General features: G+C 35.7%; 1 protein-coding gene across 1 annotated transcript in view; it reads left to right on the forward strand.

Moving 5' to 3' along the window:
* LOC111502371 (Glutamate receptor IB) overlaps positions 1–16,682 on the forward strand; it is a 112,134-nt gene that overhangs the window by 12,264 nt on the left and 83,188 nt on the right. The window contains exon 4 of the mRNA XM_023156445.2: positions 4,359–4,612. Within this exon, the coding sequence (XP_023012213.1) occupies positions 4,359–4,612 (254 nt within the window). The remainder of the gene's footprint in view (positions 1–4,358; positions 4,613–16,682) is intronic.

The following is a 16,682-nucleotide window of genomic DNA, read 5'->3' on the forward strand; positions in this document are numbered from 1 at the left end:
CATTATAAATTTATTTCCAAAAAACCTCAAAGGTTTATACAGCAAATTATTTTTACAAGGAATATTCATGCGTGAATAAATAAGGTGTAACATAAGTACGTTGAAATATACTTTGTGACGCATTCCTGACACAATTGTAAGAAAATAAGTTAATATGAAGTTGTGTTCTGAAATGTTTCCTTTCGGAGATATAGGGTGAAATTGATTCTTTTTGTTCGTATTTTAAGGGTCTTCATCCCTGAAAAAAAAGGAGTCAGAAACGATTTTTCTTATTCTGATTGAGGAAAGATTGTATGAGTGTATGAAGGAAAAATGATAAAAAAAATATTTTTTGAATATTAGATGAATAGAAAGTATTCTCTCTCTCATTTTTGGGCATTTTTCTTCAATTCCATCATCAAAACTAACGAATATTTTGGTGTTATTCCATTTCGGTATTGAAGCCTATCATTTTCTCAGTTAAACGACTTTCTCATTTTTCTTTTTAATGTTTCCTTTATTTTGTTATTAATTTAATAAGAATGTGTTATTTATACGAATTTGATTTCCTTGCATTATGCCTTTCGAAATGGGAAATATCAAATTTTATCAAAGTCAACTAATAAAGTTTTGCTTCAGCAGTCGACTAGTGAAAACTAATTATTACTTTTGAATCTGGAGTCTGAATAGAAGATGAATTTCTTTTAAATGACACGCCCGTCAGGTAGCTCCTCCCACACGTCTGGTGAGGAAGAGAGAGAGTATCATAGAGCCATTGTAAAATATAGCACAGGGTCGGATCGGGAATAGGAAAAGATAAAAGTTATTCTGACCGAACAAAAGATTGAAATATTAAAATTTCTACAATAACCAGATAGTTTTCAACTTACCTATCTGTATGTTTGCGTGTGTACACGTTTGTATCAAATCTTGCAAGTCTAATATCTTCCGATTGGCTTGAAATTTTACAGGTATTCATTACTAGGGACAAAACTTCATGATATTTTCATATTAAGAAATACTAAGATGGAGGCTCTAGAATGTTGGACGAATTTCGTTATTTTTTATTTGATTACAATCAAAATTGGTAGCAAAAACATTGTTGGATTTAATTTATTTTCAACAGTTGCATACACATTAGCGGAATTGAATTATTCACGATTGGTATTGACTTATATTGTCTAACCCTTTATATGGAATCAGACATATTATTTAAAATGTGGACCTTTCCTGCAAAATATTATATTAAAATCATTCAATTTTAAAAATATATCTGCCAGTATGAATTAATTTTGAGGAAAACTATGAGTAATTTACCCCGGAGAGCCCTAGATGAATTATTTTTGAGGATCCGACTATGAATCATAAAATTTTTTCTGATACTTGATTTCTCAATTTTTTATTCATAAGTATCATCTGATTTTCTGAACACCCTGCTCATGTTTTCGAAAAAATAAATTTTGAACAGAATACGACTATAAATCACAAAATAACCCATAGCCATCTTCATGCTGCTATTTTGAATTCTTGAAATTTGATGAAAAACTCATTATCTTCAACCTCAAAATACCAGTGTTATATATAATTTGACAATTAATAACAAAACTCGTTTCCCATCTCGAATTTCTGAATTCCAACAGAAAAATAACTATCTTCGAACCTTAAAGCCCGACCAGATATCACAAAACTAGTCCGCCCTCTTGAATTTCCAAAATTCAATAGAAAAAAATCACGCCTAGAGACTACAAAATACCAATTTTGAATCGAATCGGTCCATAATCACAATACTCGTCAGACATCTTGAAGCCGCCATCTTGAATTCATTAATTTTAACTAAAGATTCATAATGTGCGACCCCAAAAACCCCATTGTACCAAATATGAATCGGATAACACAACTTGTCCGTCACCTTGAATTCATTAATTTTGACAATACATTTATACTCTACGAGCCCAAAAAAATCTACATACTAATTTCAAATCGATTCGTACCATAATCACATATCTCGTTCGATATCTTGGAACCGTCATCTTCGTTAAGTTTGACAAAAGATTCATAATATCTGACCCCGAAAACTTCCTTATAGCAAGTCAAATCGGGCCCTAATCACAAATCTCGTCCGCATCTTGGATTTCTCAATTTTGATAAAAGATTCATAATTTTCAAATAATCTGCAATTTTCGTGCAAACTTTGAGATCAACACGAAAACGAACATGTTTTAATCTAAAATGTAATTTGGAAAAACGAACACGTCGGCGAATAAAGTTCGGCCCTGGAATGCCCCGGCTTGGTCAAGTTAGAATTAGGGAGGAGTTTGTATTTATTTCATCGGGCGAAATCGCACTGCCATCTGGCGGTATACGTTTTCGTAACTAAAGGCTAAAGACACTTAAAAATAACTCCAGAAAGAAATGAGTTATATGCACAATATTTGATACCCGGGGTTTTTATGACGTGGGAAATCATAATTGTTATTTATTTTGACAAAAATCACCATATACTCAGTTTTTGTGGTGTTCTCAGCAACTTCATTTAGCGCCCCAAGAGCTGTGTAATATAAATCGGTATAGAAAATTGTGAATATCTCGAAAACGATCACTTCCAGATTTATTGGGGAAATGTAACTTTCTTGTTTAAAAACGGTGTGGAAATCAGGTTTTCTCATGAAAAGTACAAAAAGTACACTGCCAGAAAGTTAGGACAATTTGAAAGAAATAATGATGTTACATGAAAATTAATACAAAATTACAATTTCCCACGTCAACAAATTTTTTTATCGATGAACATAAATGAGGATTTTTCAAAATTTAAAGTTGATTTGTGTATATTAGGTTGAATATTTATTTGTTTGGAATGGACTTCTATTTGTTGGTATGTTATTTGTGAATCTTCATTGCAATGGATCAAAGTTGTATCATCAGCAAATAGTACTGATTTTCCAGAAAGCTGGAATTCCGAAATGGAATGTATATGAAAGAGAAAGAAGACTAACAACTCAATTTTGCAAGATCATATCACATCATAATCTGAAAATATGCTAATCGTGATTTTTATTGAGATGTATATGTAACACTTCACCTATAAGTTTTTTTATGAAACTTTGAAATATGTTCTAAATAACATTATAAGTTGAAATAAATTATAAGTTCTGGCCTTATTGGTCCTCTTCACATAACAGTAAAATGGAGGTAGTACACTATCTAGCTGGATCCACCGAGGATGTTTCCCTCACAATTGAAGAAAAGGGAAAGATCAGAAATATCTGTACTTCTAGCCTCTAGCCGAGTTGGACGTAATAGCATATGCAACAGCAAAGTGAATAAATTCACAATTTTCAACCTACCTATTCGCCTGATGTCATTCTACAACCCGAAAATTGAAGTTTAGTGAAAGCAAACCTAACAAGATATCCTAAAAAGGTATCCAGAGTATTATACAATTTGGGGCTTCTCAAAGACTTACCTCTAAAGAGGGTAGGCAACAGTTTATCTATCAAAAACCGGAAGCCTCGTGGTTTGAATAAACAAAAAACTGGGGTTTCCAGGGCTAGTTTACGAAATAGCTAGAATATTATTCTACTCAATTCAAAAAGGGTAATTATCGACTTCAATAGGAAGAAGAATTCAAATCCAAAAACTGTGTCCCTTCACAACCACCTTGGCACATCTGCCATCGTAGAAAAAAATATCGAACTGAAGCCTCATCCTTGAAAAGAATCGTGCTTGGTTTGATCAATCGAATTGAATACACGTCAGTTATTGGACAAATGGAGCTGGCAACCAACCACAGACAGATATGTTCGAATGGTGTCCTGTATGAGCTGACTTTTCTAGGATCTATTTAAAAAATTATAGAAAATGATAGTAAGGCAAACTAAACGCTACAGCTGGAAGCAATGCTTTGCTCGGGGTACACTATAGTTTGTAAATAGCTAAAATTGCTTGATTCAATTTTTTACACACACACAGACCAAGTGAATTTTCCATTAACCATCGAGCCAAGAGATTCATATTTCAGGCTTACTGGTAGTTTTAAATCTTCTATTTCGACAGCAATTTCTTCACTGGCCAACCATTTTCATGAAAGTTGCGTCAATTAATTGATTAATATTACACCAAAGTACAAAATCTTCGAAAGAATTGTCAGTTTTCATGGAAATTTTAGGGAAGTGAAGTTAGGCAAGTCATTTATGTTCGAAAAAAAAGTATACTTGTGGAGTCCCTAAAACAATTTTTTCTTCCTTGTAGAGTTCTGTCATAATTTCAATATAGCTGTTTCGATTTTCTATGAACGAAATAATCCACCCCATACAAATAAACACAAGAAATAAGCAAACCTTGACTCCATATTAGCGATGACTTTTATCATTTACTTGAAGGACTCCTCAGACTCCAGCAAATATACCAAGGACTGACACCAGGAAGTGAAAGTTTTCAAGTCTCCACTGTCAGGCGAATAAACAATGTCAGCGAAGCTTTGACTTTCCTAAGAGGTATCGAAGAGCAATCCCGTTGGTCCAACAAGTATGTAGTACTGGATTGCACGGCTGATGTAGCCAAAGAAATAGTAGTCAACCATGTGAGAGATATTTCACTAGGAAGAAGGAATTACCACTATCTTCTCTCGGGACTGGTGAGTTCAGTAGTGGTAGTACATTTTTATATATTGTTTTGAATTAGAAATCGTAGTTTACAACCAGAATTTTGTTTCGAAACATCGAAATGTTTGAATATGTTCTCTCACTTCAGTTAACACAATTACTTTTTCAAGAAATGGTATGAAGAACTTCAACTCGCACTTCAACTTGCACCAGTCATGTTAAAATTTTTATAGCAAATTTTTAATTTCTCTCTAAAAATGTCCGTATGAGTGAAAATGTATCAGAAAAGTTAAAGTCCATGATGAGTTTGTTATGTATACATGGATTGATGACAATTAACCGAACTTGTTTTTAAAATAAAGGGGATATCTGTCAAAAATAAGCAAAACGTTAATTTCATCCTAGTTGCATAAAATTTGGCATATGGATATAAAATTACCGTAGACTCAACTATTTCAAGTAACTTTTTGTTAAAATCGATATAGAAATTCCTTTTTTTTAATTTTTTTTCAAAAAAAAAAGTTGAATTTGACAAACACTGAACGTCAGTGGGTCGCAGTTGGCCGCATCATTTTGAGTTAGATTTAAAGCACAATCTAGTGCACAAGTTAAACTTCATTGAAACTTTTCGAAAAAAAAGTTTCCCACATGGTGCGCACTTTAATGGTGACACTGTATGTTCCTTGGGCGATCATTTCACATGAAATATGTGATTTCCCTATTATTGCAATCATTAGTTTCATGACTTCAAACAAGACTCTTTATATATATTCTTATTTTTTTTCTGTAGTCACGGATAGTTTGAAGAAAACTACTCGTCATATAATTTTCATACACATTCGAACAACTTTGGGCTACCTTAGTTTTTAATGGCTCTAACAATGGATATAATGGGTTTGGTTGGGTTAGGTCCTAAGTGAGTGGGTCTATTCGACCCTCTACCGCAACCCGCAAGGGTTTATTGAGGCTCACACCTATTCACACTCGACCAAATAAACCCAGCTTCTTAACGAAGCCAATCAGTTTGTATGGTGAGTGGTATTTCAAGTCAGATGGTACTGCCAAACTCTGCCAAACTCCAAAATTCTCATTCGGTTCCCAGCAGGGCAGGCACGAAGTATGTGCTCTGCTGTTTCATTATTTTCCAAACAGAGGCGACACCCACTATCTCTCGACAGTCCGAGTCTCTGCATATGATGATTCAAATGACAGATTCAGTTCATCCCTACTGCACTCCAACAACTGCTTGGTATCAAGCTTCGAAGGGTGGATAAACGCCTTGAAGTGAGCAAATCCTGTGAGATTCTGCCAGAAATCCATAAATCTTATTGCCATTCAGGTATTCAATCTTAGTTTGGCAGAGCCTAAAGCGCTGCCAATGCAGATTCTGGTCCGATGAAGCTGATTACAGCACCCTCTTTTGCAATGGCGTCAGCAGCCTCATTGCCTTCAAGGCTAGTATGGGAAGGAATCCAGACCGGAGACAATCTGTTGAGTCTTCCTATCAAGGAGAATCGTTCTTGGCAATTTGCTACCAGTTTAGACATTGCTCGGTAGGAGCTGAGAGTTTTCAATGCCGCTTACCTGTCCGAGGATATTTTTATTGACTTGTGTATGAGGTTGGATTCTTCCAATATCTCCGCACACAATTCAATAGCGTAAATTTCCGCTTGAAATACAGTCGCATAGGTTCTCACGCAGGTTGATATCTCTGTCCTGGGTCTGCGACTGAAAACACCTGCACCAGAACCGGAAGGTTTTTTTGATACATCTGTGAACCAACAACTATCTAGTCTTGATATTTCCTTCTCATGGAAGGATATAATGGGTACCTATGATTTACTTTGAGATACCTAAGATCAATCTTCCTACTTGACTCTCTGTTTCGACTTTGTAAATTTGATTATGAGCTACTATAGTATGAGTAAACTATATCGACAAATTTCACTAAATTTTGTGAAAATAATATGAAATTCATATTAACACATATATTAACAAATAAAATTCATGTAGCCCGTCGGAAATGAAAGGCCTTGTTTATATGTCTTTTTCAGTCTGAGCAAGGTCTTCCATACTGTTAATAATGTAGTGAATATTTCAAAAGGGATGACAAAAAGGTATATATATATATATATATATATATATATATATATATATATATATATATATATATATATATATATATATATATATATATATATATAATATTAGAAATGTTGAAGTATAAATATTACATGTGCAAACATTGAGTTATCCATTCTTGACCAAGAGACTGTCTCTCATTTTGTTTCGAAATGAATATAGTTTCATATTACGAAGTGATGGGTCGATCTCGTTATAACTGTAGTGATTGGTATATGTTTTTCGTGGATGTTCTGAATTTGTCGTATTATTTTTTATTTTTTATAAGATGAGTGGCAATAAAATGTGGCTGGTCGTGGATGGTGGTTGATATTCTATAGCTAAAGTATATTTCTTCTCTTTTCTCTTCTGAGATTGAGTAGTTGTGTTAGTGCTCGAGCACATTCGTGATTCGGTATTGCAACATTCGAAATTGAAGCACATTAGCAATTCGTGGTTTTTTCATAGGAAACTTAACACAAAACTGAATTCAACCATGCACATAGTTGAAATTAGCTTTCACATTCGTGGTTTTCATTTAGCACCGAATGCAGTGTACCGCAAGGTACTGTTCTCGGCCCTGTTTTGTGCAACCTTCATAGAACCCTTGATGTCTCATCTTCAATATCCAAATTTTTCAAATGTCCCATAACAACCGGAATTTTAAAGACACATTTATTGATGTCGGTACATTTTAAGTGTTGCAAATGATTTTTACTTCTGTATGAGCAAACTATACACATTTTTATCGTTCACCTAAAGGAAATGATTGATTTGATGGAACAAAAATATCTATTCATAGTGTAAAGAGCATTGCTTTCAGTTTTTAGAAAGTTCTTATCAAATTTATACCTTTATTTTAATGATTATTCAACATCAACTTCATGAACTGACTTTTTTCGAATTTCTGAAATTTTCCACCACATTATAATAATATTTCCGGAAGATTTTCTATTTCTAAATTCTGTTTTTCAATGTCACCCAATGTATATACTTATTCAAACACAACATGGAAGTCAATAAATCGAATTCATTATATTTTCGAAAGCCATAAAGCTCCCAATTGATCTAACATGAATATCAAATTCGCATTAAATAACATCGGATCAAACTATTCGTACTTGAAACTTTCATTCCATAAATGTATTTATGGCTCTTTCATATGAAAGTCATGATACTTAAACGTGAATAATCACCCAACTGCATGATACAGTGAAATTGGGTCATTCGATCGAAGAGACTTGAACTTGGAGTATCGAATTTAGGTCAAACATTCGGCTTTATGCTGCGGAATTCTCCAAGTCGTATTCATTTATAGAAGTTGTCAAGGTGAAAGCTGCTTAAGAGATGAAACATAAAAATATTATTTACGAAACATCGCAGAGGAATTGTAAAACTACGGGTTCTCATATAGTTGGGTAACCAGTGAAATAAGTGTCTATCAATCCTTAGTAACCCTCTCGCTATTGCCGTGTTTGTTTTATCAGAATCAAATTTGGCAGCTGCTGTCACCAGATGCATATTTCTCCACGTCAAAATTTGGATGTCAGGCAATTCCGAAGGCCGGTTAGGCCAAATGATTAGATTTTCGAAATCTAATCATTTGGTATACCTACTTATATTATCTCTCATTATATTGTTTCAGAATGATGCTGAATATGCTCTAACTGAATTTCATTCTTTGATAAAATGCCTTTCCCTCTTCTCGATAGATTGACTAAGAAGTCTATGATATGTTTTTGTTCTCTCAATTTCATCTTACTCTACTCGGATGGTGTTTTATTCAGTCCAAGAGAAAATGAAAGTCCAAAGTTTTAAAAATGAAGTATAATGAGTAAAACAACGACTCCATGAACAAATTGAATAAAAAACCTATAAAAGCTTATACATAAAATTAAATTCTATGAAATTATAGAAAATAGAACAAAGGAAGTGCCGCCAATTTGACTATGCTATTTACTATCAATTCGAGCTGTTAAACAACTACAAATGCACCAACTCAGTACAAAATACTTTCAGTTTCACTTTTACTTTAGGGATAGTGGTGTATAACTTTGAATTTGCGCCATTTTTTGTAATTGTGATATGAATTCTAGCTGAAAAACCCGCACTAGGAACCCAACAATATATAACCTCTTTGCAAAAAGAAAGTGAACTCAGACAAAATAATATGTGAACTCTCTTAATATCAACTGATTGGAGTAAAACAAACAAGCACTCTTCGATGGTTCATGGTCAACCATAGGTTCCTTTGACCTATTGTGTCTTCAACGCCAACACTTTTATTTTCAACTCCCTTGTACCCAATACCTGCCTACGATTTCAGTATCGATTTTCCTTAAATTTCGCATCACGCGCTTAGAAGCAAAGTAACTTACCTATTCAGGCCACCTTCCTTAGCATCGAAGGTTGAGGGATGAGACCCCCGATATCGTTTCGACGGGCTCTGGTGAACAACTTTTTTGTGCCTGTCGCAAAAACTCCCAAACCCTCGTGTCAGCAACGCTAGCCACAAATACCTCATCTCAGCGTTTTTAACTTTCCCACGTGTATGATCATTGGCAGGATGTAATATATACATTTGTTTAGTCTAGCCCAACTTGTACATGACCGCAACGACGCTCAAAGGTCCGACAGTCATAAATTAGTTCAAACGCTTTTTCATCTGGAAAAATATCGACACCGAAGAACTTCGATCTCTATGAATAAACTAATATTTTACGTTACTATCGCAATGACAGTTATTACAGTATTTTTAGCTGCCTTTCTAGATTGTTGATCTTCTAGAACCTGAAGAACAAACGAAGCTGAACCAACAGAGAATCTGCTGAGATGTAATAGAGAGCAAACCGAAAAGTTCACTACAAGTAGATGATGTGTCCATTTGAGCACTGAATAGTCGAATCGGTCGATAACTTGTCGTATTCATAAATTTGACTAACGACTTGAATGATCAATGGTGAAAAATGTCTTTACCTATTAGATGGTTTCAAAAGTTTTGTCCATTTCCATGCGTCTACTTTGAACTGTAATATCTCACTGAATACTCATTCGAATCAATCGATTTAGGCGCCATTTGAATCCTTGCAGGTTTGCCAACGTAACAAAAGTCAGTCGATTTATTTCGTCAGCATACACATTGTTTGCTCGGGATACGATTAAGTTGGCGAAGACCATTTTTGGCTGGTGGTGATTGACGAAAGTTTTACCGATGAGAAAGTTATCGAAGTAATTGAAACGATGGTAGTCTGTTGGGTGAGGAGTTTGGGAAGTATTGTGGGTGAGGTAGAATTTCGACGATTCGTTTAATTTTTGGAAGATGATTTGTGGAACATGCAGACAGCTGTTGTCGTGGAGTAGGATCGGACCTAGACTATTGATCAGTGCCGGTACATTTCGTTTATTTGGTCACAAAGGAATCCGCTGTCATGGTTTGGTCCGGTTGCAGAAAGTTATAGTAATCCAACAGCTGACTACCATATTGTAACCATTGTCTTCTTTGGTGAGTTTTCGCCTTCATGAAGTGGCTCATAGGTGTCGAACCACTATCCTGAACGGTTGCTATTGTCATAGTGGATTCACTTTTCATCACACGATCGGATACAAAAAAGGATCGTTTTGGTTGCGCGTGATAAAAGAAGAACATACCTCGAAACGTGGCAATTTCTGTTGATTGCAAAAATCATAGGACACTCACTTTTATAGCTTATTGACACTTCTGATATGTTTGAAACCATCAAAAACCGCTTGGGAGCTGACGTCCAGTTTTTCCGCCATCCCACGCACCGTTTGTGATAGGTCAGCCTCCACCAGGCTCTCCAAATCCTCTTCTTAGATTACTGTAGGTCGACCAATTCGGAGCTCATCTCCGTGGCTGAAATCTCTGGAATGAAATTCTGCAAACCAACGTAGAACAGTTCATTCATCAACACTATCATTGCCAAATGCCTGTTGACTTTTCAAGCTGTTTTGGCAGCGCTCTGAATCAATTTGAATTCGACGGCCGACTTTTTCGAAATATATTTGGTGATGATTCGCCCAGAGTAATGTTGACCCCACACAGTAACTTCAGTTTAGCTTCTTTTGTATCTATTTTCTCAATGAGAAATAGAAATTATTGGGCGCCTATGGAAACTTTTCACCGACGTTGGAGGTATATATTTTTTCCTTGTGTTCAAAACACAATCAGCCAAGTAAGGTGCGGCAAAACAATTATTCTCGTAGGATATAACGAATAAAAACCATTATCTCTGGGAAATCTTCATTTCCATTTGAAATGAACGTTTCGGAAAGCTGCATTGGTCACTTAATGCCACAATCTTTATCGATTCCAAACCAGAGCTCTGTGGTCATTGTTAACTAGTAGCTGATATGGTTAAATCTGCATATTATTTCCTTAGCGGTAATAGCTTCGCAGGGTAGGCGTTTCAGAAACTTTTTGAGGGATTTGAAGAAGTTAATTACGCAAGCAGGTGATAATACAGTAAAATGAAAACTATGCAGAGTTTTTCTTAACCACGGTACGAAAATTCAAAGGGTGATTCGTTTCAAGAAAAAAAGTTTCTATGAACGTATCTCCGGATTTGCTCCATTTCTGAGATACAGGGCGTTGAAGTTTAAATAAAAATGGTATTTATAAGATTTCATAAATATCCTTACACCGATTTGGTCGAAATTTGCTACAATTATTCAAAGTAATAAGGCGCTTATTTATCTCTAACTTGATTGCAATTATCAGCTCCAGTGTTAGCTCAGTAGGCACCACAGCCCATGAAAAAAACTACGTCACTGACTTGTAGTTTTTCACTTTTTCAGATTATTCAACTGAAAATAGAACTTTTTTATCACCTGCGTTTTCTTGACAACCAGCTTTGTTTTCGAGAAAAAAAATTGTTGTCACTTTGCATATCATGAATACCTGCTTTTGAGACCACTTGACAGTGATAGTGTTGTCATATCCGTGAAAGTCAATTAGCAGTGATTTCATTATGGATAATTATACTAACGCTGAAATGGCTGACATGCATTTCATTCATGAATTAGCAAATGGAAATGTGGAAGAAGCACGGATAATTTACCAGAAAAGTAACATTAACAGGGTAATTACATGTGCTAAAACATGCACAACGCTACATGCAAAATTATGTGGAACTCGGGGTTTTGTTAAAAATGCAGGTGGTGAAAAAACTGAAACTTTAACAAGGCCTGAACTGGAAGAAGCTATATTCTTGATATTGTTGGATGGGTTGCCCACTAAGACGCCACTAGACCTAATGATTTCAATCTAGTTCGGAATGAATAAGCGTCTTTAAATAACTGTAGCAAATTCCAACCAAATCGGTATGAGAAAATTTATAATATTTTGTAAACAACGCTTTTATTGAAACTACAACGGCCTGTATCTCAGAAAGGAATCAACTGCAGACATATGTTCATAGGAACTTTATCTTTCGAAACGAACTAACAAGTCACCTTCTGAAATTCCGTACCGTAGTTAGGAAATACTCTGTATATTCGTCGAGACCTATCCTGAGCCATGGACTATCAGATCTTGAATTCAGGGGGAAAGGTACAAAGTATGAGTATGTTCCTGTGAGACTGTTCAGTTCAGTGTGTTTGTCATCGCTTAATTAGGAATACGTGTAAATTGGTCATCCATGCGATTGTATTTGAAGCGGAAATTTATGCTATTGAAAATGAAAATATTCTCGGACGGTCAAGCGGCGTTGGAAGCTCTTGGCATTTACCAAGCAACGTCTAAATTGATAGTGAATTGTTAAAAACGACTCTCCTCGATAGAAAGACTTAACATATTGTGTCTGGTCTGGATTCCTGGCCATACTGGCCTAAAAGGCAATTAGGCCGCAGACTCTCTTGTAAACAGCTTTATTGGCATCATCAATGGCATCGCTTTAGGCTTTGCCAAACAAAGTTTGAACACCTGGATGGTAAGAAGATGTATGGACTTCTGGCAGAATCTTCCAGGATTGGCTCACTCCAAGGCATTTATTCACCCTTCGAAACGTGATACGAAACAGTTGTTGGACTACAATATGGATGAACTACCATGTCTAACAGACCTTCTTACAGGTCACTGTGAACTACGATATCTAACAGACCAGCAATGTGTACAAAACTAAACCTTCAGATTTTTTATTTCAATATAACCGCATCAACCTTATGGTTTCCTGCGATTCCTTCGATATTTTGCACATTTCCCTTTTTAACTGAAACATAGGACACTGCACTATGATGTGATGTATTGTTAGTGCAACTTCACAAATGTGGCACTGTGTTTGATCTGCTAGAGATATCAAGTATTCGTGGGTTAGTTTGGTGTGTCCAAATCGAAGACGTGTGATTATAACTTGTTCCCTTCTTTTCAGTGTTCCATAGTTCCATGGTCCGACTTTGGGTTTCCATCCTCTCAGTTTGGATGGGGTACTCTGCCATTCAATGTTCCACTTCCTCAACAATAAGCTTTCGAAGTATTGTTTCAGGTCGGTATGAGGGCTATACATTGTTGTTCCTTGGTTCGGATTATCAATCGCTTCACGAGCATAAAAGCACTCTCGTTTCCAACAATTCCCACATGCGAAGGAACCCAAAGTAGGATGATTTTCTTCTTGAGCGATTGGAGTTCGAAAAATCGTTGTTTGATGAGTATTCCAATGGAGTGTTTGATATATATTCGTTGAAGGAGTTGAAAAGCATTGATAGAGTCTGAAATGATTGAGATTGTGTCCGATGCACTTGACTTAGCGTATTGGAGAATAGTTAGTATTGTTGCTGTTTCCAGAATTTTAAAGGTCAATACAACATAGTCAGTCACTACTGGAGCTCCTACACCAAAATGAGTTTTTGATGAGTTTGTGTATATTTCTTCAGGGTGGTCGAATTGGTCCAGGATTTGTCGAAAATTTTGTTTGATGATGTTCTTATTCGTATCGTGTTTGGTGGTGTAGATTTGATGTTTGTGGGGTACGGGGTTGGAAATGACTCCGTTTGTAAAGAACTTACTTGTCGTCGGATCCTCTCGTGAAATGGAAGATCGGTTCTTGGCCGACAGTTACTTGTTGGAAATCGATTTGTTATTGTATTCCTGTAAGTGGGAATGTTTTTCATAGATGCAACTGCGGCAGCATATGACAAACTCAACTAGGTTCTGCGAAAACTCAGGGAAGGTTCTTCGAATTACTTGAAAACGAATAACGCATGCGATTTGGTCGGTCAGAAGACAGTTTTATTCGAGATTAGGATTAGGATGTTGCCAAGATGTTCGCGGTGAAAATTTTCAACATCTACTCCGTTAACATCCATAGTTCTTTTTCGTATTCTACATTTCATCACGTTCTGCATTACATTTTAGTTTTTGAGTGTACTCCATCGAATTTCGGTAACCACATGATTCTAATTTATTTCATCTCAATTGTTGCAATTTGAAAGCGGTAACATTTTTGAATAGAGAATGAAGAAACTTCAAACGATGTATCACAAATCTATACTTCCCTTTTGAAAAATTGAGGGTTGTACCTGTCATTCGAAGGGGATTGAAGGTAGGGGTAACATTTTCACGTTGAAGAATGTCAATTTATAATTAACATTCGACCTGATTCGGGATTTTTTTTTATTATGTTGTACGGTAACCAAAATAATGAATTTAATGCATTTGGCTTTTACACACTGTATATTTGAGTAATCCAATTTCCTCATTCACTACACCACTGCCTTCTCGATTATATTGTGCATTGCGTGATATACGGAAATAACAACCGGCTATTTTAACGACTATGGAAATATTGCAAGAATACAAACTTTTTTGAGAGTTACTTTTGACTCCTTCTAAAAGGAAGTGAATGTACAGTACTTTATGAAGGCCCAAGTCGCATCCAATAAAGTTGACAGTTACTTTCGCGTGTTACTGAAATATTCAGGAAAGTATTGTGGAATAAATTTTTCAAATATAAAATGTAAACGAAGTTTTTATATGAAACACAATTCAACTGCTATACTGCTTTTTGTTCGGTCCGCAGGAGAAAAGAGAATGAAAATCAATGACCTGCTATTTTTTCACCTTCAACAATTTGAAAAATATAAAAAATTGTAATGGGGAATTTTATACTAGAAAGATCATACTTTCCAGTTCACTCCGAGAAGTGATTGCGTAAATACTATTGGAGTAGTTCTTATTGCTCCTCTTATTTCCCCCGCCTAGTTTATTATTGGTGATCACTTGTTCCATCGGTGGTCATACTGAAGAAGCCTATAGTGGAAATCATTTTGTTCAACAATATCATTGTTGTTTAGTCGAAGTGATTTCTGTAGACAAGAGGTGAGGTGATGCCTGTTTCCGGTATCCCCCTCCACCTGACTTTGAACTTCAATGACTTCACACGACCTTGAACTATGTGCACATTATATGACCATAAGTGTATTTGGGTTTGACATTTGACAATGTCCTAGATATGACCTTCAGCTACCGTCACGAAAAGCTTCACTTTGACCAATTTCTTTTTTTGTTGATGCTCAGAGAATTTTTGTGACTTCACTAGATTTCGAAAAGGGAGATTTGAAATACAAAATAAAAAGATTTATTTCGTGATAATTCAACAAAGGAAAGCTGTAGTGTAGTGTGGTGATCATCGATTAATTTTATTCAATCAGAAAGCTCTGAATGCTTTTCCACAAGAAAATTGTTTTATTCAACACTATAGTCCGTTCATAATTTGTCGATAGCACAAAATGAGGGCCCAAGTCATAAAACGGTCGTAAAACTCGTAAAATCATAGGCGGAGGTTCCTGAGGTGTTTATTTATTAAATATAAAGCTTCAGTTTATATTCGAAACTTGCCTTGAAAGGGTGAAGTTGTTACGAACGAAAATAATTTTTGGTTTAGTACATTTTTTAATCGCATTTAATTTACGGCTCGTTGGTGTTTCGGCGTCTACGGCACTAATTAACGTCTCTAATATTTATTTTGCGAATTTTGTGCAGTGCGTGAGTAACTTTTTTTCATATTCCTACAAACATATACGTACCTTTCGTTCCTGCTTGTTTTGTTTGATTGCTTGCGATGGCTTCGTCATCATCATCAACATCATCAAGTTTTACACCGGTACTGTTGCGTACAGTCAGTAAGTCTGTCTATTCACCAAGAGAGAAGACTATTGTTTTGAACGTTTACGATGCTCTGGTTTCTCAGAATCCCACAAACACTGTTCAGAACATAATCAAGAGTTGTGCCAACATGACGGGCGTAGGGGAGTCAACAATATATAGGTTCCTATCAGAAAGAAACAAATAAAGGTATAGCTAACCCAAATACAAACGAATACTTAAAGAGGGGGAGAAAACCTATTGAAATTGATGAATTTGCCAAAAATGGTATTCGAAGGAAAATTCACGAATTTTTTACAAAAAAGAAATACCCAACTTAAACAAAATTTTACAAGAAGTTAGAGACGACCCGGATTTGCCTCATGTCGGACGAACCAAATTGTGGCAAGTTTTAAAAGAATTAAATTTCCGGTGGGAGAAATCAGACCGAAAATCACTTTTGATTGACCGGGAAGAGATAATATGTTGGAGAAGAAAGTATCTAAGATCTATACGAAAATTTCGGGCTGAAGGAAGGCCAATTTACTATCAGGACGAAACGTGGGTAAACGCAGGTCATACTCTCACAAAAATTTGGACAGATAAAAGTATATCAAGCTCCAGGCGAGCCTTTATGGAAGGTTGGTCTACTGGTATTTCCCCACCCTCTGGTTAAGGCAGTAGATTAATAGTTTCTCACATTTGCAGTGAAAAAGGATTTGCTAAGCATGGTTTGTTGGAATTTGAATCCAAAAGCACAAAAGACTATCACGAGGAGATGACAGCTGATGTTTTCGAAGAGTACTTTGAGCAGATGATTGAACATATACCACCAAACTCAATTATAGTATCAGATAATGCACCTTATCATTCACGACTAGTTG

The sequence above is a fragment of the Leptinotarsa decemlineata genome, unplaced genomic scaffold (assembly GCF_025532065.1).
Source record: "Leptinotarsa decemlineata unplaced genomic scaffold, Ldec_3_MD MMD2_tig00001719_RagTag_RagTag, whole genome shotgun sequence".
Classification (NCBI taxonomy): Eukaryota; Metazoa; Arthropoda; class Insecta; order Coleoptera; family Chrysomelidae; genus Leptinotarsa; species Leptinotarsa decemlineata.